General features: G+C 43.6%; 1 protein-coding gene across 6 annotated transcripts in view; it reads right to left on the reverse strand.

The window, feature by feature from the left end:
- Positions 1-26,281, reverse strand: part of armc3 (armadillo repeat containing 3) — a 177,509-nt gene that overhangs the window by 60,950 nt on the left and 90,278 nt on the right. For all 6 annotated transcript variants that reach the window (XM_078538263.1, XM_078538239.1, XM_078538235.1 and 3 more), the window contains 5 exons: positions 25,750-25,933; positions 14,977-15,129; positions 14,746-14,854; positions 4,642-4,891; positions 26-162 (listed from right to left, as the gene is read on the reverse strand). In XM_078538263.1, coding sequence (XP_078394389.1) covers positions 26-162; positions 4,642-4,891; positions 14,746-14,854; positions 14,977-15,129; positions 25,750-25,933 — 833 coding nt within the window. The remainder of the gene's footprint in view (positions 1-25; positions 163-4,641; positions 4,892-14,745; positions 14,855-14,976; positions 15,130-25,749; positions 25,934-26,281) is intronic.

The following is a 26,281-nucleotide window of genomic DNA, read 5'->3' on the forward strand; positions in this document are numbered from 1 at the left end:
GCTGCTTATTGTTCTCCATACTTACCCTAGTTTACAAAGTTCAGCTGTTGTTGGCTCATCTTTTCCACAGACAAGTACAGCCCAGCAGGCATTGCGTCTCACTTCATCATTATTAGAATGGAGCAATTCAACAAGTGGTTCCAATCCACCAGCATTTCTCAGCTGTGAAAACAGGCTCAGTTAGAAATAATTCTTATTTATATCCAACCAATAGAAAGTTTTTACACAGAAAAATTTAGTGAAAAATGCCACATATTAAGAAAATAACTATTATCTATTGACTTTCAGTGGGAATATAATGGTTCAATTCACCTGATATTCAAAAGATATATGGGCCAGGATTTTCCAGTCGGCGAGCAGGAGGTGGGAGGGCCCGCTCGCTGACGTGTAAAATGACGCGGGATGATGCTGGGAGGAACTCTCGACATCACCCCGCCCCATTTAAATTTTCATGTAGGTGGGGGCTCAGCAGAATCAGCTGTGTGCCCGCCGACCTGTCAATGACCAATTGAGGCCATTGACAGAGTCATTAAACTAATTAATGGACCTGCCCATCCAACCTTAAGGTTGGTGGGCAGGCCAGGACCCCTGGCGGGCATTAGAAAAAGCATGAAACCTCATCCACAGACGGGATGAGGTTTCATGTAGGTTTTAAAAAATGTAATTAAAGTGTATGTAAAAGTGATGGACATGTCCCAACTCATGTAACCATGTCACATGAGCGGACATATCAGGGAAATTTTTTTTTCTATTTTTCAGATTTTTTTATTGTAGAGCTGATCTCCCTGAGGCAGCACTTAGCCTCAGGGAGTTGAGTGCTCTCTTTCATGCGCATGTGCAAAAGAACGCACTCTCGGCTCAGGGAATCCCCTTCCCCCCCCCCGCCCACACAGGGAGCGCATAGCGCTTCCTGGTGGACGTCGCGCTTGGTGGTCCTTAATTGGCCTGCCCACGTAAAATGACAGCACGCCCCCAATTGGGGGCACTGATTGGGGGCACGCCTCTGCGCGCCTGCTCTTAAACTTCCCCCCGAACGGGGCGAAAATTCTGCCCATGATTTCTGTCTATTTCAGTCCTGAATCCAAAACAATTTCTAACTCTTGTGACAAATAGTTTTATAAATTTGTTTGATCTCCAACTCCAAGAGCTACTTTCAAAGTTAGTTTTTGCCACAAAGGGCTTAGCCTATTAGGGCTAATTTTGTGATTCTGGCTAGTTGAAGAGCACACTTACTACCTAAAATTTTCTAGGGTCAATATATTTGCATAATTTACATGTGCTCTCAGTCTGAGTTTCCATTGCAGCACTCAGATGTCACGTGGCTTCTACCTGTGCTGCAATGGAAGCTTAGATATCGGCCATCAGGTGCTGCATCACTGTTGGATCAGAAATTGCTGTCACAGCGTTGGCCACGTCTTCCTGCTGGACTCCAGGCTCTGCGCAAAGCCCTGTGTCAAGTTGGAGCCATACTCCTCCATGCTCCTTGACATTGAGAAGAGGCTCTTTGGCAGGTCTGCCAATGCACCACGCATTTCTGTGTACTTGCCCATCAGACTTTTCATGTAGGCCGGCCCATCACAGCCCTCATCTGAGTCCTCTGGAGCAGAGCCCATCTATGAGCTTGGCCTCTGGGAGGCTAACACTTGTGCTATCTTTTCTCCCTGGCCTTGCTGCAGCCCACTGAAGCCTGGCGACTCACCATGCGTGCTGGTCCTGCCGCTGTGCTAACCTCAAAATTATGTTCAGTACCAGTATTTCAGCTGGTGGCTATGAGTGTCAGATCAAATGATGCTGCTTCTTCTTTAGGTATGTGGGCTTGTTCTCACCTTTCAGAGTCAGGCAGCACTGGCTGGCCAGGTGACAGGTCTTGGGTATCTGAAAGCATACATGTGGAAGGGGAGATTGGGGTGAGGGAAATGGCGAGTGTATGTAAAGCAAGTGGTTCATGTCCACACTATCTGTAGATTGTACTTCAAACCAGCTTGCGGGATGAGGATAAAGTGGGATTTGAGAAGGTGCATAAGCCAGGAACATACCATCATGCTGGATACCTTCAGCAACACTGGATTCAAAGGCCTCGGTCAGTGCTATCTCCTCCCGGGGCTGAGGAGATGTAGCAATGCCTATCCCCTGCTGATTCACTAAATTGGTTCCTGGGATGAGAGGGTTGTACTATGATGAAAGGCGGACTAAATTGGGCCAATGTTCTCTAGAGTACAGAAGAAAGAGAGGTGACCTCATTGAAATATACTAGATTCCGAAGAGACTTGACAGTGTAGACACTGAGAGGTTGTTCTCCTGGCTGGGAAGTATAGAACATAGGGGCACAGTCTCAGGATAAGGGAAGGAAAATTTCTTCCCTCAGAGGTTTGTGAATCTTTGGGATAAAAACAGAAAATGTTGGAAATATTCAGGTCACGCAGCACCTGTGAAGAGAAAGAGGTTTTCTCTCCAAAGATGCTGCCTCACCTGCTCAGTATTTCCAATATTTTCTGTTTTTATTTCAGATTTCCAGCATCTGCAGTATTTTGCTCTTGTATTAGCGTGAATCTTTGGAATTCGCTACTGCTTAGGGTTATGGATGCTCCATTTTGAATATGTTTAAAGCCGAGATAGACAGATTTTTGGTCTCTCAGGGAATCAAGGATATGGGGAAGAGGCAGAAAAGTGGAATTGAGGCAGAAGGTCAGCCATGAATGTATTGAATGGTGCAGCAGGTTCGATGGGACAAATGACCTACTCTTCTTCCTATTTCTCACGTTCTTAATGTTCTTTCCTGCTTCCTTGTATTATGTGCCACCTTGTCCTGCAAGAGAGAGGGAAGAATGGCAGCAAGTGTGTGCAATGTGTTTGGGTGATGTACCTGTCAAAGGTGAATAGCTGGGGGTATGTGGAAACTATGATATGTGCCTTGCAGCAGTGATTGACGCTAGGCATGACTCCAAATTCTGTGGATAGTTGATGGGTGAGCGATGGGGTTATGGTGCATTGAGCAGCATAGTGAGGTTGGTGGTGTAGTGGACAGGAAATGGCATTTGAAGATGCATTCAATAACCTTGACAACTCATATAATTCACTGTGGCTCTCTGTTTCAGTTTCAATCCTAGGTATGTCTATCTTCCCTTCTTCAGTCCCATGAATACCTATGCAGCAGTCAGCTCCAGGAATACCTTTTCTCCTGGTTCTGGTCCCTGAAATGGGTTGCCTCACCCAACCCAGCGCACCAGCCACCAACTGCCACCTCCCCCCATTCTACTCCAATCCAAAAATGCCTGCACTCCTGCATGGTTTCAGCCTTAGAATGGCCTCAATTATCAGGCTCCAGTAAGCTTATTCCCAGCCTTGGTCCCACAAATATCTACTTTTCTGGCCATGGTCCCACAAATGCATGCATTAATGGCTTCAATCCCAGTTCTCTGGGCTCCAGGAACATCTCTGCTCCTGGCCTCAGCCTAAGGAAATAACTCCATTCCTACCAACACACCTATTGTCTTAGCTGCAAGTGTAGGAGTTTTCCAACCCTGGCTCCAACACTAAGAAGATCTTTGTCTATTTCTGTCTTCAGGGTGCTCAGTTGCAGGTAAACCCCAGCCATAATTCTAGGAATGCCTATGCTCTGGGCACCACCTCCAGGAATATTTACTTGTGGCCTTTTCCCAGGAACATTATACATCTATAGCTGGCTCTCCGTTTAGATTTTTCTGCTTATGAGAAGAAATATTATGCTTACATTTTCTATTCCTTGACTGAGAACCATATAATATTGAGAATCATAGGCACAGACTATACGTCTTTGCAGTGTTTTATAGCCTGATACATTTGGGGAAAAATTTTCCCTCTGTTGGGGGAAAAGTGCAGGAGCAGGCGCGAGCGCGCCGACATTTTACGTGGGCGGACCAATTAAGGCCCGCCCAGCGTGACGTCCACTCAGAAGCGCTATGCGCTCCCTGTGCAGGCAGGGGGGCATTCCCTCAGCTGGGAGTGCACTCTTTTGCGCATTTGCGTGAAAGAGTGCACAGGTCTCCCTGAGGCTAAGTGCTGCCTTCAGGAGATCAGCTTGGAATTAAAATTTTTAATACAAATGATAAAAAAATTTCCATGACATGTCCCATCATGTGACACTGTCACATGAGTTGGGACTTGGCCATAACTTTTATTAATACCTTTAATAAAAATTTAAATACCCTCATGAAACCTCATCCCGCTCGTGGTTGAGGTTTCATGCTTTTCCTGAAGCCCGTCAGGGCTCCAGGCCTGCCCGCCAACCTTAAGGTTGGATGGGCAGGTCCATTAATGACTTTAATTAGTTTTTCAATGGCCTCAATAGGCCGTTGACAGGTCGGCAGGCACGCAGCTGACTTGGCTGCGCCCCCGCCGACCTGAAAATGGAAGTGACGCGGGGTGACGTCGGCAGTTTCACCCGACCTCATCCCGCGTCATTTTACTCTTCGGTGAGTGGGCCCCGCCCCCACTCACCGACCGGAAGATCGTGCCCTTGGAATTTCTTACAAGTTATATTTAAACACAATTTAATACAAATTTAAACAAACATATTTAATCCAAATAAATTTAATACAAATTATATATAACATTCTGAAGATTATCACTATTTCATTTTCACAACTTTGAACTAATTCCTACCTCTGTTCTTCCATTTGCATCACAAGCTAATGAAGCCACAACTAGAGCAGCTTTGCTCTGCACCAGAGTGTTGCTCGACTTCAATGGTTCCACAATGGCAGTCATAGCCCCGCAATTCTGAATACTGGCACGTATAGGTTCCTGCAGGGCTAGATTAGTAATTGTAGCGGCAGCATTGACAACAATACCATCTCCTGGAGCAGTCAGCAATTTCACCAACAGCTCCACACCTTCAGCTTCAAATACAGCACTGTTTCAAATTAAATAAATATTAGAAACAATTATTTCTTCTTAAACTTGGTCAGAATTAAAAAGTAAGCTCGTGGTGCCTCTATGCTTTCTTCCCAACCCCATGTCAACCGAGCCAAACTTCCTCTAAAGCTCATCCCGTTCTATCCTAAATTTGCATTTTTCTCTCCCATCTCTTCTACGTCCTCACCAAACTTATCCTGTACACGAGACCCACCTCCTGCCCTATCAATATTGTTCCCATTAAACTGTACACAAATCAATTTCCCTTCCTGGCTGCCATATTAGCTGATATTGTTAGTGGTTTAGTCTCCTCAAGTATTGCCCCTTCCTTCTAATCTGCTGTCATCTCACGCTTCCTCAAAAAAAAACCCTTGACCCCTCCCATCTTTGCAAACTATTGTCCATTTCCAACCTCCCTTCCCTCTCAAAAGTCCACAGTAATAAAGGGTCTTATCAAAGTCATACATTACATTCTATTACCAGGATTTTCTGGCCCCATTGTGAGGGGACCCGTCACGGGAGATTCGGTGGTCCAGCCAAAAGTCTATTGACTTTCGGTGGGAGCGGACAATTCTGGAGGCGGGTGGGATCAGAAAATCCCGTCCTATGTACTTCTAGCAAAAGTAAACCATCCCTCCTCGTCTTTCTCAAACTGTCTGCAGCTTTTGACATGGTTAACTATACCATCCTCCTCCAACGCCCTTCCATCATTATCCATCTGGGTGTGCACACTCCAGGTTCCATTCTTATCTATCCAATTGTAGCCAGAGAATCATCTGCTCATCCCACTCCCACATAGTGGCCCTTGATGTCTCCCAAGGATCTAATCTTTCCTATTTCTCACCTACATGCTGCCCCTTGGTTGACACCATTTGAAAACACAGCATCAGTTTCCACAAGTACGCTGATGACACACAGCTCACTACCACCTCTCTCAAACACTCCACTGTCTCTAAATAGCCAGATTTCTTTCCTGACATCCAGTTTTGGATGAGCAGAAATTTTCTCCAACAAAATATTTGGAAGATCAAAGTCATTGGGTGGAATTTAATGCCCTCCTCCGTGGCAAGTTTGGTGGTGGGTGGAGCATTTAATCAGGCGGGAGGGTGGCAGATGGGGACTCCACCCCGATTAAGTCTGTGTGGCCCTTAAGTAGACAATTAATGCTCACTTCAGGGCCTCATTCCACAGCTGCTAATATTAGCAAAGTGGTGGGCAGAAGGACTCACCATGCGGGGAGAACAAGTAAACCTGTACGAGGTAGTGCGGGCTCCTGGGCGGATGGGTTCCTTGATCAAAAGCAATCTGTACATGATCAAGAGACCTGGCATTAGGAAAGGGGGAGTCGCTGAGAGCCACCCCCTGCCCTTGCTGCTGATATCCTCCATCCTCCCCTATGACCCACACCCCACCCCCCGCCCCATCATCCCTCCCCTGGGGCCTGGGTCCATGATGATCCTAGAGCTTGGGTGGGTGTCTTGTCAGCAACAGCCATTACCTCCCTGCTGCCGCCGCCGCTCAATACAGCTGTCAGCATCTCGGTCGGTGGGACTGGGGTCCTTGATCCCATGGAAGGACCATTGCTGACCTGTCAAGTGCCTGAGTGGCACATGATACAGCGGGCCTTCCCCATGTGGGGTCCTCGAGCTAGCAGGCGAGACCCCCATCACCTCCATTAAATACCACCCATTGCCTTTTGTTCTTGTCACAAACTTTGTTCCCAAGCTACAGATTCCCTCCCTCTCTTTGGCAACCGTGGGTAACTAAACCAGACTATTTGCACCTTTGATGTCATATCTGACCCTGAGATGATTTTTCTTAGTAATATTTACCACATTTTTACCAAATACCCACACCACCAGTAAGACCGCCTATTTCCACATACATAACATCGCCTGACTCTAGCCCTGCCTTAGCTAATCTGCTGCTCAAATTCTTATCCATGCCTTTGGTACAATTGGACTTGACAATTCCAGGCCAGCCTATCCTTCGTAAGCTTCAGGGCATCCAAAACTCTGCAGCTCCTCTCCTGGCTCACACCAAGTCCCATTCCCCTCTCACCCCTATGCTCAGTGACCTACTTTGGCATCAGGTTAAATAATGCCTCAATTTAGAATTCTCATCCTTGTTTCCAAAACCGTCCATGCTGTTTTATCTGGTAAAGCGAATGATTAGAGGTCTTGGGGCCGAAACGATCTCAACCTATTCTCAAACTTGGTCAAAGGTACATTTTAATGGAAATCTTAAAGGAGCAGAGAAACATGGAGAGGTTTAGAACCATAGAACACTACAGCACAGAAAACAGGCCATTTGGCCCTTCTAGTCTGTGCCGAAATATTATTCCGCTAGTCCCATCGACCTGCACCTAGTCCATAACCCTCCAGACCTCTCCCATCCATGTATCTATCTAATTTATTCTTACAACTTAAGAGTGAGCCCGCATTTACCACGTCAGATGGTAGCTCGTTCCACACTCTCACCACTCTCTGAGTGAAAAAGTTTCCCCTAATGTTCCCCCTAAACCTTTCCCCTTTCACCCTAAAGCCATGTCCTCTCGTGTTTATCTCTCCTAATCTAAGTGGAAAGAGCCTACTCGCATTTACTCTGTCTATACCCCTCATAATTTTGTAAACTTCTATCAAATCCCCCCTCATTCTTCTACGCTCCAAGGAATAAAGTCCTAACCTGTTTAATCTTTCCCTGTAACTCAACTCCTGAAGACCCGGCAACATCCTAGTAAATCTTCTCTGCACTCTCTCAATCTTACTGATATCCTTCCTGTAATTAGGCAACCAGAACTGCACACAATACTCCAAAGTTGGCCTCACCAATGTCTTATACAACCTCACCATAACATCCCAACTCCTATACTCAATACTTTGATTTATGAAGGCCAGTATGCCAAAAGCTTTCTTTACAACCTTGTCTACCTGTGACGCCACTTTCAGGGAATTATGTATCTGAACTCCCAGATCCCTTTGTTCCTCCGCACTCCTCAGTGCCCTACCATTTACTGTGTATGTCCTACCTTGGTTTGACCTTCCAAAAGGGGAAGGAATTCCAGAGCTTTGGACTGAGGTGACTGGCATGCTAGCCAATGATCAGGTAAAGAGGGTGATGCATAGGTAAAAGTCAATGTTGGAAGAACAAAGTTCTTGGAGGGTTGTAGGGCTGGAGGAGGTTGCAGAGATAGGAAGTAGCAAAGAAGTGAAGGGATTTAAACGTGAGGATGACAGTTCTGAACTTCAGGTGTTGGTGGACTGGGAGCCATTGTCCAAAATGAACACAGGAGTCATGGGTGAGTGGGACTTGGTGTGCATTAGAATACTGGCATCGGTGTTTTGGATGAGCTCAAGTTTACGGAAAATGGAAAATAAGGCAGCAGCCAGGAGAGAAGTGGAATAGTTGAGTCTGGAGACAAAAAAAATACATGGATGAGGGTTTAGCAGCACATGGGCTGAGGCAGGGGTGGTTAAAAGTGGTGTTATGCAGTTAGAAGTAGGTGTCTTTGAAAAAAAGAGGTTATGTCAAAAGCTCATCTCAGAGTCAAACAGGATGCCAAGGTTGTGAACAGTCTGATTCAGCTGTCAGTTGTCAGGGAGAAGGATCGAATCGGTGACGAGGGAGCAAAGTTGCTGTTGGGTCCAAAAACAATGGCTTTGGTCCTTCCGAAGTTCAACTGGGGAATATTGCAGCTCAATCTGGAAGGGATATTTGAGAAGCAGGCTGACCACACGGAGGTAGTAGGGCAGTTGAGAGAGGTGGTGGTGAAGTAAAGCCATGTCGTCAATGCAAATGTTAAAGCTGATGTTGTGTCTTTGTAAGACGCCGAGGGACTGTCGAGGGGCAGCACGTAGGTGGGAAATAAGAGCAGATGAACAGTAGATCACAGAATCACAAAATTGTGAGAGCACAGAAGGCCATTTGACCCATCATATCTGCACTGGCTCTCTGAATGCGCAATTCATTTAGTGCCATTCTCCCGCCATCTCCCTGTAACCCTGCACATTCATCCTTTTCAGGTAACAGTCTAATTCCCTTTTGAATGCTTCAATTGAACCTGCCTCCACCACACTCTCAGGCACAGCATTCCAGACTTTCATCACTTAATGCGTGAAAAAGATGTTTTTCATATCACTTTTGCTTCTTTTGCCAATTATTTTAAATCTGTGCCCTTTTGTTCTTAATCCTTTCATGAGTGGGAACAATTTCTCCCTATTTACTCTGTCCAGACCCTTCATGATTTTGAATACCTCTATTCGGTCTCCTCTCAGCCTTCTTTTCTCTAAGGAAAATTAACCAGTTTATTATTTTCCTCATTAACTTTTAATTAATGCCTCCAGTCTTTCTTGTGCTTATATTTGAATTATTTCAATTTATGTCCTTCTTATCACGATTGATTTTCCCTGGTTCAGGTAAAATATATAGCATATACTCACCAGCCAATCAACTACTAGCTTTCCTGTGATGTCACACCTCTATTTTTGTTTCCGAACAGGGGCTCTGAATCCAGAGACTGGTGATGGAGGCTAGCTACTTACACCCTGGAGTCTCACGCTCTTCGCTACTTACACCCCGGAGTCTCACACTCTTCGCTACTTACAACCCGGAGTCTCACACTCTTCGCTATTTACACCCCGGAGTCTCACACTCTTCGCCACTTACACCCCGGAGTCTCACACTCTTCGCTACTTACACCCCGGACTCTCACACTCTTCGCTACTTACACCCCAGAGTCTCACACTCTACGCTACTTACACCCCGGAGTCTCACACTCTTGGCTACTTACACCCTGGAGTCTCACACTCTTCGCTACTTACACCCCGGAGTCTCACACTCTTCGCTACTTACACCCCGGAGTCTCACACTCTTCGCTACTTACAACCCGGAGTCTCACACTCTTCGCTATTTACACCCCGGAGTCTCACACTCTTCGCCACTTACACCCCGGAGTCTCACACTCTTCGCTACTTACACCCCGGACTCTCACACTCTTCGCTACTTACACCCCAGAGTCTCACACTCTTCGCCACTTACACCCCGGAGTCTCACACTCTTGGCTACTTACACCCTGGAGTCTCACACTCTTCGCTACTTACACCCCAGAGTCTCACTCCCTTCGCTATTTACACCCCGGAGTCTCACACTCTTCGCTACTTACAACCCGGAGTCTCACACTCTTCGCTACTTACACCCCGGAGTCTCACACTCTTCGCTACTTACACTCCGGAGTCTCACACTCTTCGCTACATACACCCCGGAGTCTCACACTCTTCGCTACTTACACCCCGGAGTCTCACACTTTTCGCTACTTACACCCCGGAGTCTCACACTCTTCGCTATTTACACCCCGGAGTCTCACACTCTTCGCTACTTACACCCCGGAGTCTCACACTCTTCCCTACTTACACCCCGGAGTCTCGCACTCTCCGCTAGTTTCTGCCCAGAGTCCTGCATTCTCCACTGATTACTCCCCGGAAACTCTCACTCTCTGCTGTTTTCTCCCCGAATTTCGCACCCACCGCTGTTTTCTCCTCTGAAGTCTCACACTCTCCACTGTTTTCTCCCCCGGAGTCTCACTCTCCACTGTTTTCTCGCCCGGAGTCTCACTCTTCACTGTTTTCTCCTCTGAAGTCTCGCACACTCCACTGTTTTCAACCTCGGAGTCTCTCATTCTCCGCTGTTTTCACCCCCGGAGTCTCTCACCCTCCACTGTTTTCTTCCCCAAAGTCTCGCACTCTTTGCTGTTTTCTCCTCTGGAGTCTTACACTCTTTGCTGTTTTCTCCCCCAGAGTTTCTCACCCTCCACTGTTTTTTCCCCTGGAGTCCTGTACTCTCCACTGTTTTGTCCTCCGACGTCTCACACTCTCCACTGTTTTCGCTCCCGGAGTCTCTCACTCTCTGCTGTTTTCTCCCTGAAGTCTCACACCCTCCACTATTTTCTCCCCAGCAGTCTCACACTCTTTGCTGTTTTCTTCTCTGGAGTCTTGTACTCTCTGTTGTTTTCACCCCTGAAGTCTCTCACTCTCTGCTGTTTTCTCCCCTGAAGTCTCACACCCTCCACTGTTTTCTCCCCGAAATCGTGCACTCTTCGCTCTTTTCTCCCCGAAGTCTCGCACTCTCTGCTGTTTTCTCCTCGAGAGTCTCGCACTTTCCGGTGTTTACTCCCCCAGAGTCTCGCACTTTCCACTGTTTACTCCCCCAGAGTCTCATACTTTCCGCTGTTTACTCCCCCAGAATCTCGTACTTTCCATTGTTTATTCCCCCGAAGTCTCGCACTCTCCACTCTTGATGTTTGGGTAAAAGTTCTGGATCAGGAAGAAAAGCCATTGCAGAAGGTTCTAATTGGGTGCAGGAGTTTCTCTGACTATGGTTAGATAGGTAATGATAGAACCAGGTCAAGGGCAATCCTATTCAGTTAGACACTGGAGCAGAATATTGGTGGGGAATGGTGTAGTTGATAGTGTAAAGGCTGCAGAGAGATGGAAAAGAGTGATTGGGCAGATTATCATTGTCTCATTGCTGTCTCAGGAGAAACTTGATTGGAAAGGTTCAAAAATAGTTTGCGAGAACAATGTGCATGGATTTGGGAGCTGACAATATGTTCAAAGGACTTTGGAGCGGAAAGAGCGGTTGGGTGTAAGGACAGAGGGGTCAAGGGTGTGCTTTTCAGATGAGGACATGACTGCATATTTGAAAGAGATGAGCATTGTAACGGAGGAGAGGGAAGTATATACAATGTCAACATACATGAAAGTCAGAAAGGGAAGGTGGATCATCAGCATTCTAGTGGGATTAGGGCCGAGGAGCAGTAGTAGATAACATAAGCTCAGAAAGGGCATGAGGGGAGATGGAAGAGAAACCAGAGAAAGAAAGGGGTTGACGACTAGGCAGCAGAGACAACTTCACTAAAAAAGAACGGAATTTGTTGGTGCGATGGGGCCTTGCCCACTATTTGCCCTACGTGGCTCCTCTCTGGGAAGCCTGATGCTATTTAATTGCAAATAGGCACTTATCTGGACAGGTTCGGGCTTCCCATTCGAACAAGACCCCAGTCGGGGCCTCTGAAAGCTGTCTGCCATAGGCTGGCAGCATCAGTCTGAGCAATGGCTGCTGTCATTAATGCACTGAGGCCTCCACCAGGGATCAACACTGGGCAGGATGGGGGCGAGGGTAGGGGTTGCTGGCAAGGAGAGTGAGGGGTTCGGATGCAAGGATAGGTGATGACTTTTAGGGCCCTGCCTCTTCCCAATGTCAGGCGCTGAGTGCCTGTGATTGAGGGACTCTCCCCTACAAGGTCGCAGGCAATCTTGGCAGCGGACTCCTGCCTAATTCTCCCAGCCCCCTGCCACATGCTCACTCCACTGGGCCTCATTAAATTCCGCCCAAAGAATTCAACGAGCTTCTCACACTTGTTGGAAGAGCATAGTCTATCTAATGTCTGACTAATCCAGTTGAACTTTTTGAAGCAGTCACTAAATAAGGTAGACAAAGGAGTGTCAATGGATGTTATCTGTATGGATTTCCAGGATGCATTTGATAAGGTTCCACACAAGAAAGTATTGGCAAAAATAAGAATGGACTGAAGAGGAGGCAGATACTTATTTTGGCAGAACATGACAAGTAATGTTTCCAGGGATCTGTACTGGAATGTCTGTTTTTCACCATATTTATTAATGAGTTAGATGAAAGAATTGAGAGTTGTATATTCAAATTTGCAGAGGACACTAAAGTAAGAGGGATTTAGGTAGTGCAAATGGGAGCAGGAAGTTGCAAAGGGACATAGACAGATTAAGTGAATGCACAAAATGATGACAGATAGAGTTTAATGTGGGTAAGTGCGAGATCATTCACTTTGGACCTAAGAAAGATAAATGGGTGTATTTTCTGAAAAATGGCAACGGTGATGTACAGGAACAAACAAGGCATTTAGAACCAGTACAGAGGAATGAAATCAAAAAGGCTAATGGAATGTTGGCCTTGTCTGAAGGAGCTGAAATGCAAAGGCCAGTTAGGCTCAGTTGTACAGAGCCTCGATCAGTCTCCATCTGGTTCTCTTTGTTCAGCTTGGGGCACCACACCTCAGAAAGAATATATTCACCAGAATGACGCTGGGCCAAAAGAGTAAAATTATGAGGAGAAGTTGCACATACATAACTTGTATTCCCTTGAGTATAGATGATTGAGCACAATCTGATTGAGAGGTTTAAAATGTTAAAGGGATTCAATAGGGTAGATACAGAAAAACTATTTCCTCTGGTGGTGCAATCAAAATCAAGAGGGCATAATTTTAAATAAAACTAGACCACTTAAGATGGAAATCAGGAAGCATTTTTTTATGAACAGCCTAATAGAAATCAGGAATTCTCTCCCCAAAAATCCGTAGATGTTGGAAAAATTGGAGTTTTCAAGACTGAGATTGATAGAGTTTGTGAGGTAATCAAGGGATAAGGGACTAAGGCAAGAAAATGAAGTTGAGGTATAGATCAGCCATGATCTGACTGAATGGCGGAACAAGTTCATGGGGTTGATTTTGTTCCTATGAGACACAGCCTTCCTATGTCTCACTATTCTTCATGTTGCACAGCAATTTTGAATCTGTATCTGATATCCCAACCCTTGGGGTTCTTACATTTTTAAGTAGTACAAAGTACATTACCAAGGGTGTTGACTGGTGTAGAAGTTGAACATATTGTCCTTTCACTTCTGGAACCAAAATTTAAATTTATTAGAAACTGCTGACTGCATATATCCTAAAAAAGTCTGGGGACTTCAAACCTTGCAGTGTGTGGACATAGCCTCAAAATACAACCTGTCCATGATGTGAAGGTAAAGGCAACTGGAACCGGACGGAGATGGAATAATTCATACTAATGTAACAGAGATGCTCTTTTGTGATTGGGATTAAGGCACTTTTTTAGACCACTTTAGAGAGATCTTTAGGGGCTGAAAGTCTGCAGTTCTGCTATGCTGGTACAAGCACATGGAGCAAGACACCCATATGTCTACACATAAAGCCATGGACCCTATCCCAAATTGTGGGGATAGTGTTATTGATTTGATCAGGACAGGTGTCCATTTCTGTAAAGGCACAAAGGCAGTTTTACCAGTCTACCAGCAGATGGCGGAGCACCCCATAACCACACTGCTGGTCAAAGTGAAAATGAGGCATGTCATTTTTATAGTTCTTAAAGGAGCCATGCAGCATTTAATTAAACATAACTGTCTGCCTTTGGAGTCAATTTTGAATGTCTAAACAAGGTCTATAATCTATCCAAATGTCCTAACAAAACTTCTAATAAAGCCTTAAAATGGGGGAAATAGGCAGAATTTGCAGGGGAGCCCAGGGACTCAGCTGATATGAGGCAGAAGTGCCTTTTTCCTCACTGGAATTTATGGTGGCACTTTAAGTTCAGGGTAGAGTCTCAGCAGAACCAGCCTCAAATTCTTATCCCAGCCCTGACCCACCCCATTTTGGAATTCTACTTTTCTATCCTTTTCCAACTCTGGGATTTCAGCCCTTAGTTTGTATCTTATCGTATATAACTGACTTGACAATGATTCATGCTAACACTAGGGCTTTGAAACTATGGTGTGCAAATATTAGCTTGAAACCTTCGTATGGAAGTCCTTTATTTGAATCCTGTTTAAAATAAAAATGCAGACTAAAGAATTTCATACATATTAAATATCTGTATTCACAAATTTTAAGATTTTGTTGTACAAATTGGGTAATGGTTCCATTCCTTATCACTGATACTGTTCTTCTAATGAACAACAAATTTACAGGGAAAAATCTGCATGGCAAACTCAAGTGCAAAGTAGTGTAGCATTACTAATAAATCTGTTTACCTAGCATTGCTGGAATTTGCAGTTGTTAGATTTGCTAGAGCTAAGGCTGCAGCCTCTTTCATTTCCATGTTGTCACTCGTCAGTAGTGCAACCACGTGAGCAACACCTTCTGCAAAAAATACTTCAGAAATCTAGTTTCAACTTTACAGAAATACAGTTGTCTATTATAAAATTTGCTATTCATGGAATGAAAATTTAACCACAGAATGATATCAAATCATTTATACTTACCTTCAGTTCTGAAAGCCTCTTTGCTAGCCTCATCTTCACTCATAACTGACACTGCTTCACAAGCAGCTACTTTGATTGCATCATTGTTGATTCCTAAAAGCATCACCAGTACTTTCTCCAAACCTTCTTGATGGAAAATATGTCTGTTTTCACCTTAGATCATAAAGAGACAAATCAATGTGAGGGAAAGTTTCAAATCACAAAAGCATTGTATATGGAGAGTTCTTCGTACATCTAATAACTGCAATCACAAACGAAAAGTATGCAAAATGACTGAGTAACTATATAGGACCTTTAAATCTTCAAGATTAACATATTAATTCTTTTTAATTCATTGATACATTTTTTTGCACAAACCAGTAGATGGTGCATAACTTAAAATTCATAGCAAAGATGCTCAGCAATACCAGTAGATATCATTCGCCATATCTTCGCTATAAAATGGCTATTTTTTTCCTCGCTATTATCCTTTATGCTTCAGGTCTGAAATTTCTGAACATTTTGCAAAAGATCCACATATTTGGTTACTATCAGCAATATTCAATCAACATTATTGAATGATATTAAGGAAAATAAAACCATGTACATCACACAAAGCGTATTTCTTGACTGCATTCTTTAAATGAAAGTATACAACTGTCTATATACTGGCCAGCATTTCCTTTTTCCTTGAAAGCCTGTAGTAATACAAACACAGTCAGCAAATGTTCACTGTGACCGCTGACACCACAAAAAACACTGGCAGCTGCAATGAAACTCATTGGTTGGCCAAAACAAACTGAAAATCATTCCATAAAATGAATACATACACCTATAGAAACAGTTACTTCAAGGCAGTAATGTAAACTTGAAGATCAGTTGATAGAATAGTACAGCACAACCCACAATTTTTGATGTCAGATAGAATGCTCGAGTAAATCATCAGTAATCACTCCCAAATATCCATTATTTTGAAAATTGCAGGTCAAAATTACTATCATCGTGTTTGCAATTAGGATCCTATAGGCTTGTTGCCAATAAATACAAAATTTATAAAGACATGTTACTTGTTGAGAACAGGTAGCCATGGGGCCTAATATTCAAAGCAGTTACAACTCCACAGGATTGCTTGCAAAACATATTTTTTGCTGAAAGTGGTCCTTGGAGAGTTAATGTAGTCACATAGCATTGTCAGCCTTATTGTCTGCCCAAGCTCAAAACATTTGCTCATTAGCTAAAAGGGAAAATTGACGAAAACAAAGATGTTATTTGAAGCACAGATGATGCTCTATGATCCTCAATTTTATGTGACCTGATTAAATTGCAACATGCCTAAATTAAAGGAAGTTTGATAACAGTGCATATTAATCATGCTGGAAACCTACGTGGTAATGCAAATCTTAATTTGGGAATCAAGGGGAAAACTCTCCACTAGTTGGTCTCCAGCCAGCGCAAAGGAAACTAGTTGTGGTTGGTGGAGTCCCAGGACACTGCTGAAGGAGCTCCTCAGAGTAATATCCTAAGCCAACAACCTTTATCAATGACTTTCCCTCCTTTATAAGTGGGGATGTTCGCTGATAATTGCAGTGTTCAGTGCCATTTGCAACTCTTCAGGTACTGAAGTCTGTGCCTGCATGCAGCATGTCCTGGACAACACTCAGGATGGGAGCAGGAGATCCTCCCACCTGACCACATCGGCCTGGGAGGAAGTCGCCAGGGAGGAAAACAAAAAAGGGCCACTCTGCAGTGCCAATAAAGGATGAATAATCTGCTCCGCTCCACCAGGGTAAACAAAAATTCTACTCACTCCAAACTCACACACTTATAAGGGCATCAGGTAGTCCAAGGGTTAGAGCCCGCAGGGATGTCACACACAACCAGCAGATGGGTCATCAGCACTGATTGTCTGACAGCCATTTTAAGATCATCATCTCATGTAAGATTCTGCACAAACGGCATCTTAATCCCTTACTGGGTGGGGGGGAGGAGGTGGGGCTGCTCAGTAGAGACAATAGACATGCATGCTTTTTCATCCATATTGCTCACAGTCAAACCATCTGTCTTTATGCAGGACAAGATTTCCCACAAGAAAAGGGAGAGAGCCGAGGCCAGAGGAGAGATCCCGGAGTTGAGGGCACTCTCCGCTTCCGAGGAACAGGCCGCAGAGCTGGCTAGAGAGGATAGGGATTGTTTCTGCGTGTAAGGCAAGATTAACCTCCCCAACAAGCCAGTGAGGGTACATCCAGTATTCACTGACCACATGTGGACAATGTCTGTGAGTGATCTATAATATAGGAGCCTGGCTAGTCAATCGCTAGTTATCTCTTCTCTTTATTCGAGGTACCAGTAAGAAAAGGTGAAGGAGGTCCTCTTGCAAATGACTCAGCCCCAGCCCTTGCACCACCTCAGATGAGGAGGCAGACCAAACATCTGATGAAGAACCGTCACTGCATTCACCTGCACCATCCACCAGCGCAGATACATGTACCTCAGTGGGACTTAGTTCTTAGAAAATTGATTATGAAAGTAAATTGGCAAAAAATATAAAAACAAACAGCAAGAGCTTCTACGGGTATATAAAAAGAGAATGGCTAAAGTGAGTGTGGGACCCTTGGAGGATGCAACGAGAGAACTGATAATGGGGATAACAGATAATTTAAACCAATATTTTGCATCAGTCTTCATGGTGGAGGTCACTATAAACATTCCAAAGATACCAAATCAGCAAGGGGCTAATGGGAGGAAAGATCTTGTAACAGTCTCTATCACGAGGGACAAAGTATTTAACAAACTAATGGGACTAAAGACAGACAAGACACCAGGACCTGATGGCCTGCATCCAAGGGTTTTAAAGGATGTGGCTGCAGAGATAGTGGAGGTATTGGTTGAAGTATTCCAGAACTTACTGAATTCCGGGAGGGTCCCAGCACATTGGAAAACCGCTAATGTGACACCCCTGTTCAAGAAGGGAGGGGGACAAAAAGCTGGAAGCTATAGGCCAGTCAGCCTAACATCTGTCGTTGGGAAAATGCTAGAGTTCATTATTAAGGAAAAAAATAGTAGGACATTTAGAAAAGCTTAACGGAATCAAACAGAGTCAACATGGTTTTGTGAAAGGGAAATCATGTTTGACAAATTTCCTAGAGTTCGTTGAGGATATAACAAGTAGAGTCGATAAAGGGGAACCGGTAGATGTAGTGTATTTGGATTTCCAGAAGGCCATTTGATAAGGTGCCACATAAAAAGTTATTGCATAAGATAGGAGCTAACGCTATTGGGAGTAATGTATTAGCATGGATTGAGGATTGGTTAACACACAGAAGACAGAGTCAAACAAACCTTGGAATCCCGAGCGAAGTGCAGCCCGCCAAGTGCACGCCTTATATATGTTGTGAAACACGTCGACATGTTTTCCCACCAACATGGGCGGACGATCCAACGGGGCAGGATGAGTCTGGCCTTACAATGATATGCTGATATATGAGGTTCCCGAAGTTCGATGGCAGGGAACACAGGGAAGTCGTGAAACCAATTTTTGGCCCTCTCGCCATATTGTCTGCTCGCACCACCCAGCACGCTCAATGCCAGTGGGCACGGAAAATCCCAGCCATGGCCTCAGCCCCAGGACAGTCTCTTCAATATGCCCCTGACAGTGTGGCCTAAGCCCCAGGTCTGTCTCTTCCATATGCCCCCAATAGTGTAGCCTCAGCCCCAGGACAGTCTCTTACTCTTCCATGGACAGTTTTATGACTCTTGCCTCTGGACAGTCTTTCACTCTTGCATTCTGTTCCTTGACCAGCCCCTAGTCCTGCTTCCTTCTCACCCCTCCCCTTTTGTGTTCCCCGCTACCCAGTCCTGCCTCCGTCTCACCCCTCCGCATCATGTCCCCCCCGCCCCCTCCCAGTCCTGCCTCCCTCTCACTCCTCCTGCTGGTCAGGCCTTCCATGCCCAGCCTTGGCGCAGCTTGTGCTATAGACACCCGATATTTTGCAGTTATGGTCTTAAAGGAAGGCGAAAGCAGAGTCTACAGACCTCCAAGTTATGGATAAACTGAAGCTCTCCAGGTGCAAGCCACTTATATACAGTTGTAAAACAGACCATTCTAATTTTCGTCCGGCGGGTCACTTAATTTGGAGGGGGATTCAATTCTGGCAAGTTGGCCTTTTAATGAGCATTCATGAGGTGCAAATGATTGCAAATGTGGTTCCTGACATAGCTCAACAGGAAACTCGACCCACTTTTAACCCACCAGCAAAGTGAGGAGAACGAAATTCCAAACTAATTTTCTGCCAGCGGAAAACTAACTTTTTCAATCATGCCAAATTTAGTGCCCTGCCCACCATGATTCTCACCATTGGCGGGAATGGAAAATTCCACCCCAGGTTGCAGCTGATGATGTCTGCAGTCAACCAGGAGGTATGCCATCGAGAAGTGGTGCTATCATCAGTTTGTATGGTGTGGAGTGTGTTCTAGTAGGGACTAACAGGATTTCAGATGAGTGCGTGGGTTTTTTTTAAGGTCTTTTGTCAACTGGAGTGCTTCGTTAGCTGTCAGCCGGTGATGTTCTTTGAGGAGGATGTTTATCCTGCGGACATCAGGAGGTTCAATATGTGCTAGCACAGGAAGCCACTCAGCTATGTTTGTCTCAACGTCCCAGAAATAATCCTCATGGATGGCCAGAGGTATATCTACCACATTTGCATGGAGGCTCCTGAGTCAGACTGAGTAGTTGCTGGGTAGACCACGGTGTGTGAGGCAGTGTTTAGTGTGTTGGCTCTGCTTCCTCAGGTGGCAACCTCAACATCAAACTATAACTGTTTCCCTAGCAATACGAATAAAAAATCATCCTGACTTGGAACTTTATTGCTGTTGCTTCACTGTTTCTGGGTCTAAAACCTGGAACTCCCTTCTGACCAGCACTGTGGATGTGGCTACATCACACAGGCTGCAGTGGTTCAAGATGGGAGCATACCATAATCTTCTCAGAACAATTAGGGATGGTCAATAAACACACACCTCACCAGTGATGCTCGCATCCCACGAAACAAATAAAAAAAAATATTTTATGATTTTACAATTCCTTCAAAAAAAACTTGTCACAATACTTAAATGATCATTGGCTTAATACATAAATTTACCATAGGCTAATAAGTAGACATCTAAATAAATGTAACATAAATTTGGGTTTGGTGAAAATTAGAAGATTCTTACCAGTTTTGGCTTGGTTCGACAACAAGTTATATTTATATAGCACATTTAATGGAGTAAAATGTCCCAATACACTTCACAGGTGCATTATAAAACAAAACATGACACTGTTCCACCTAAGGAAATATTAGGTAAGATGATCAAAAGCTTAGTCAAATAGGTAGGTCTTAAGGAGTGTCAGGAGTAAAGCGAGGTAGAGAGGCAGAGAGGGGTAGGGAGAAATTCCAGAGCTTATGGCTCAGGGAGCTGATGGCATGGCTGCCAATGGTGGTGTGATTAAAATCAGGGATTTTAAGAGGTCAGAATTAGAGAAGCACAGAAATATCAGAGGGCTGTGGGAGAAATCAAAGATAGGGATGGGTGAGGCCATGAAGGGATTTGAGAACAAGAATGAGAATTTTAATATCAGCCCTTACTTGACTGAGAGCCAAAGTAAGTCCTTTAGGTCAATGAGACTTGGCGCAGGTTAAGATATGGGCAGCTGAGTTCTAGAACTCCTTTCATCTCTGTGCCTTCAGCAATACTGAGCATTCCATACATCAGAGAATTTCACTCTTTCCGTGCATGTCAGCATGTTGCTCCTGCAGCCACTCAGAGTGGTGCTGCATATGGTTCTTCAAGAGGGTCACTGACATCTCAGTGATGTGACTAGGCATTTGCTCTGACAATGTTCGGGAACATTATGGACACAGTCTGTTGAGCTCATGTACATGCTGCTCTGCACAGAGTTGGAGGCCTGGGTACCACTTGCCACTCACCTTTCTAGATCTTATGAGGTCAGTGAGGTGCTTGCAGCACTGGACCCATGTTGCGATCTCTCATCGCCACTGCCACTTATAGCCATGCCCCTTTAGTCTTCTGAGGGGAGCGTTGGTGGGGGGTAGGCAGTTTCTGGGCAGGAAGAAAATCTGCTGCCTCTCGGTTTGAGCCTCAGTGAGGACCAACCTCCAGGGAAACATCAGAAAATCGGGTGCTGCCCATTGGGCACTGAACCTGTCCCTGGGCCATTTAGTACATTTCCATTTGAAAATTGTGTCATGTCAGTGACACTGATGAGACACAGGGTCGAGACCTAGAACTGAATCAGCAGCCATGTTCCCGACCCAGGGATGAAAATCTGGCCCCATTTAGTCTGCCTATGAACCTTGGTAAATTCTGGGCACATCTATACAGCTTATTATGCCTTCTAATGTAACTTAAGATATACAACTCTCTATTCCTTCATTCAAATCATTGAAATGATCCTAACAGTATAGATCCCTGCAAAACAACACGTCATATCCTGCTAATCACAGAACTTTCCCTTTATTGTTGCTGTAAAGAGATACATGTTGCTGAAGCTTTTCATCATGCCCTCATCAGGATAGATGGAAGAAAATTCCAGGAGAAAGGGATGCTGATTGTTAGGCAAATCGACTATGATTGGCTGAGGTGTTGCCATGCAGAAAGAAATGAGGAATTATAGGCTCTCCATGCTTCCAGGTAATTCAATAAAGGTGCAGGGCTTAAATATAATCCCTTTGTTTACAGGCAATGGGTCCTTGCTTATGAATGTATGTTGCTTCTAGCAAGTGTAAATGAACCATATTTCGAGCTTGACTAATTATCTTAAATTGGTTGTTAGTGTAGCTATTTGCGCACTCAGGATTGTTCAGCAACTGCTGCCCAATCACATCTAACACTGGAAGTATTGTTTTGGCTTTTGCAAACTCAGGTTGGTTGATTACAGTCTGTACTCTGCCTATTATGAGTCAGAGGAAGATGTTGTAATGTTTCGATCAACCAATCATTGGGAGGTGCAGCCTATGTACCTGGCATCATACCAACACTGAAATTCATACACAACGTTGCTCAATTGTGGGTGGGCAGAACGTCTTTTTGGACTGATAGCAGCACTTGCGTAGCCACTCCATAACTGCAGTATGAAATGGCTTGCTTAGCCTGTTCAAATTTTTGAGATTTCCCTTTATTCCTTACTGTCTGTCTCCCACCTTCCAACTGATTACCAACCCTTGTCACATGGTTACCTCCTATTCCATGCTCTCTCAAATTTGCTAATAATCTATGGGTGATACGCTATTATCAAATGCCTTTGGAAAGTCCATGTAGATAACATCCTTAGACACTTCTGCATGCCAGTGATCTTCTCAAAACATTTAACTAGTCAGACATGATCTACTCTTTACAGATCCATTTAATCAGTTTTAATCAGTTCATGCTTATTTTCTTTAATCGTTTCATGCTTATTATGCGAATCTTTAATCAGTTCATGCTTATTTTCTTTAATCGTTTCAAGTTCAAGTTTCAGTTCTCTTTAATCAAGTGTTCAGTCACTCTGTCCCTGATGATAGATTCCAGTAACTTCTCCACAACTTCTGTTAAATTGATCAGTCTGTAGTTACTTAACTTCTCCCTCCCTCCCTTCTCAAATAATGGATTTTCATTTGCAATAAGATCATCAATGGTAAGGACTTAATTCACGAGTGAATACAAGGAGGGACATTGATTGTTGATCCACTGCAGATTCCAAGGCTGGAATTTTCCGGTCCCGCCATGGCAGGACCCACCGCGGGATATCTGGCAGGCCAGCTAAAAGTCCATTGACTTTTGGCGGGACTGGAAGATCCTGGCGGTAGGCGGCGCCGAAGAATCGCAGCCCTAGAGTGTGGTACAACATGGAGTAAATGGTTCAGGTGTGAGGTTGGCATGATTCACAATTTCTGATGAGGATATTTCACCTTGATAAGAATATATCACTTTTAAAAAGCTGATATCATTGGAGCTTGAGAGACTTTAGTCATGGATCGGGGCCAAAATATCTGAATTGGGAAAAATTAAAGTGACATGAGCAAATAACAGGAGAGAGTCAAGTGATAAAGGCCCAAGACAAAGAGGGGAGATGGAAGTAATAGGTTCAGCTAAAATGTGAATGTTCACAGAGCATTTAGGGGAGGTGGTGGCATAGTGCTATTGTCACTGAACCAGTAATCCAGAGACCCATGGTAATGCTCTGGGGACCAGGGTGCAAATACCACCATGGCAGATGGTGGAATTTGAATTCAATTAAAGAAATCTGGAATTAAAAGTCTGAAGATGACCGTGAAACCATTGTTGATTATTGTAAAAAAAACCCATCTGGTTCACTAATGTCCTTTAGGGAAGGAAATATGTCGTCCTTACTTGATCTGGCCTACATGTGACTCCAGACCCACAGCAATGTGGTTGACTCTCAAATGTCGTCTGAACAAGGGCAATTAGGGATGGGCGATAAATGCTGTCCCAGCCAGCAACAGCCACATCCCATGAATGGATAATTTTTTAAAAATGGTTACATCGGCATGGAAAAGATGAGGAGAGAACTGTCTTGGTTGTAAACTGGGGATATGGAGGAGACCATGTTAGAAAGTGAAAGTTAAACATTATGATCCTGTGGTGGAATGAAGTTGGCATAGATTAAGTGGAGTCCGTGGGAAAGATCGACGACCAAGTGTCCAGGTTCAGGAGCAATTGTAAAAGACTTTTTAAAAATGTTTTGACACAATTTTAAATTAAAATAATTTACTTTGAAAATGTTTTCTTCTGCAGTAATATTCTCTTTTAATTATGTAGATCTCAGAAACAGCCGCTTAATATTACCAATATTTTTCTCTTAACACAGTCGTAAACAGGATTTCTATCTAACATCACTATAGAGGAAGAGGCAGGTAAATCAGAACGATACCAGACTTAGATGGTTAAAATTAGGAGGACAGGTTGCATAAACTTGGCTTGTATTCCCTTGAATATAGAAGACTGAGAAATGATCCAATCAAGGAGCTTAAAAATGTTAAAAGGATTTGACAGGGTAGCTACGGAGAAATTATTTCTCTCGGTAGAAGAATCAAGAACAGGCAGACAGTCTTAAATGTAAAGCTAGGCCATTGAGAAGCAAAATCAGGAAATACTTTTTCACACAAAAGGCAGTAGAAATCTGGAAATATTTTTCCCCAAAGGGTTTTGCTACTGGGATATTTCAAGCTTTCAAGACTGAAATAGATTATTTTCAGTAAGGGTATAAGGAGTATGGAGCTCAGGTTGGTAAATGGAAATGAGGGGCAGATCACCTATGATTAAATTGAATAGGGGAGCAGACTCAAGGGGCTCAGTGGCCTAATCATTTTCCTCATGTTGCGATATCCCTTAATGTGGCACTCTACTGCCAACATTGCAGTTATTGGCTTTCTCTTTTTTCTTTCCCAAAGCAAGTGTATCTAGAGGAACTGTTACTTTGTGGATTAGCACGAGTGACTCTGCTTCCTGGTGTTATAATTTTAAAAGGGCTGCAGCATGCAAATATAACAGCATTTAAAATAAGATTTGAATATTGATTCTTCAACATCTCATTTGACATTATACGAAAGAAAATAAATGATACCATAAGCAAATTCTTAGCAAGAAATGCGACAGCAACAGAACTAGAAAGGAAGGAAAAAGGAAAATGGAGCTAAGAGCTGCTCCTGGTATTCAAAAATGGCCAACTACAACCAGAGCCACACGTGCCTTTTTTACAGCTTTTATCAGTTTCTGCACTGTTTTGTTCTTTGTATGGAGGAGAAGCACTGTCTTCATATTATACTTCAGTGAACTGTACATATTCTGATTTCTTGTGGTGCATGTTCAATTACAAGGCCAGTGTGTTGGGGGAAGGAATTAAATTGAATTATGTTAAATTTTTCAATGTTTTTGGAAATTCCATATCCAGTTCCACCCAGGCTGACAGTTACTACTGGTCATCCCTTCAAAGATGTTTTCAAATTTTTAATTTTTTAAGGCTATTGATTCATCACTTTTCTGTCTAACTTTTCATTAGAGTTGCTTACCTTTAAGCCATATGTTGTAACGTGTGGTCTTTTCAAGTACATTATTAAACATGTGTGAAATTGACCAAATCACCAATGACTTTGGTAAAATAAGTTTCTAATATACTGGCACAAGAAAGTGTCAAATTGCAAAAATAATGACAAAATTTGTTCTAATTCTCTTGTGCACTTACAATGCTTTTGGGTCATGTTTTGTGGTGTGACTACAAATCGTGCAGTGCACAACTATAAAATCATGTTCCAGCTAGGAATATACACCAGCAGCATTTAAAAATCAAGTTGGAGGGAGGGGGCAGGAGTGTGGCAAGTGAGGCATTGCCATTGTCGTTTTATTACAAGTTAGGGAGTGCTTCAGCCTCAGTCCATGATGCTCACAAGGCCATATTTGCAAAATATGGCAAGTAGACAATTAGCATTAAACTACAAAGAAGTTTAAAAAGTGAGCATACAACAGGCCTTCCATCCAGAAGACCGCACTTTCTAAAAATCCCAGTGCAAATCTATCTGTCTTTGATACTACTTATTGATAATCATTTACTTTTCATACAAAAATATGCTGTGCTATATTGCACATATCAGTGACAGTAGACAAAAAATGAGCATTATTTATACCTAGAGTTCTAAGAATTATTTTTGATCAAATAATAACCTATAGAAATTTCCAATTGTTTCAATCTAGGTAATATTGTATCTTAATTGTATTTTGCAAAATTAAGTTCTGACATACTGTTACGAGCTGATCTGGTTATTGCGTTTGTTGCATGCTTCTGTGCCTCTGGAAGACTGGACGTTTCTACAAAAAACAAAAACTTTTCCAGGGCTCCTGAGTCACGGATGATTGTAACATTCTGTGTCTCTTCCAGACAGTTTGCCAGTACATGCAAAGTATCTGCATGAAGATCACTAAGGTCCTAGGAGAAAAAAATTAAATTCAATCACTTACAATTAAAATATGGTCTTGCAAAAATTGTTAAATATTCTTCATATCATCATAAAAAATATGAATCATAAATTGCAAAACTGTCTTCTACTTTGTAAAGTATTTTTTTCTGGAGTCTGAATAACCAATTAAATCAAGCAAGTAAACTCCAGCAGGAACTTGCAACTGGAAGTAAATTGTAATTGCATAACATGATTTCATACCATGTCCACTAGTGTCATGGAAATTGGCCAATGAGCTGGTAGACACAGCAAATTGAATAAGCATCCTATTTTAAATAGGCCAGTGAACTATAATCACATGCCTCACCTGAATTGTA

The sequence above is a fragment of the Cetorhinus maximus genome, chromosome 3 (assembly GCF_964194155.1).
Source record: "Cetorhinus maximus chromosome 3, sCetMax3.hap1.1, whole genome shotgun sequence".
In the NCBI taxonomy this organism is placed as follows: domain Eukaryota; kingdom Metazoa; phylum Chordata; class Chondrichthyes; order Lamniformes; family Cetorhinidae; genus Cetorhinus; species Cetorhinus maximus.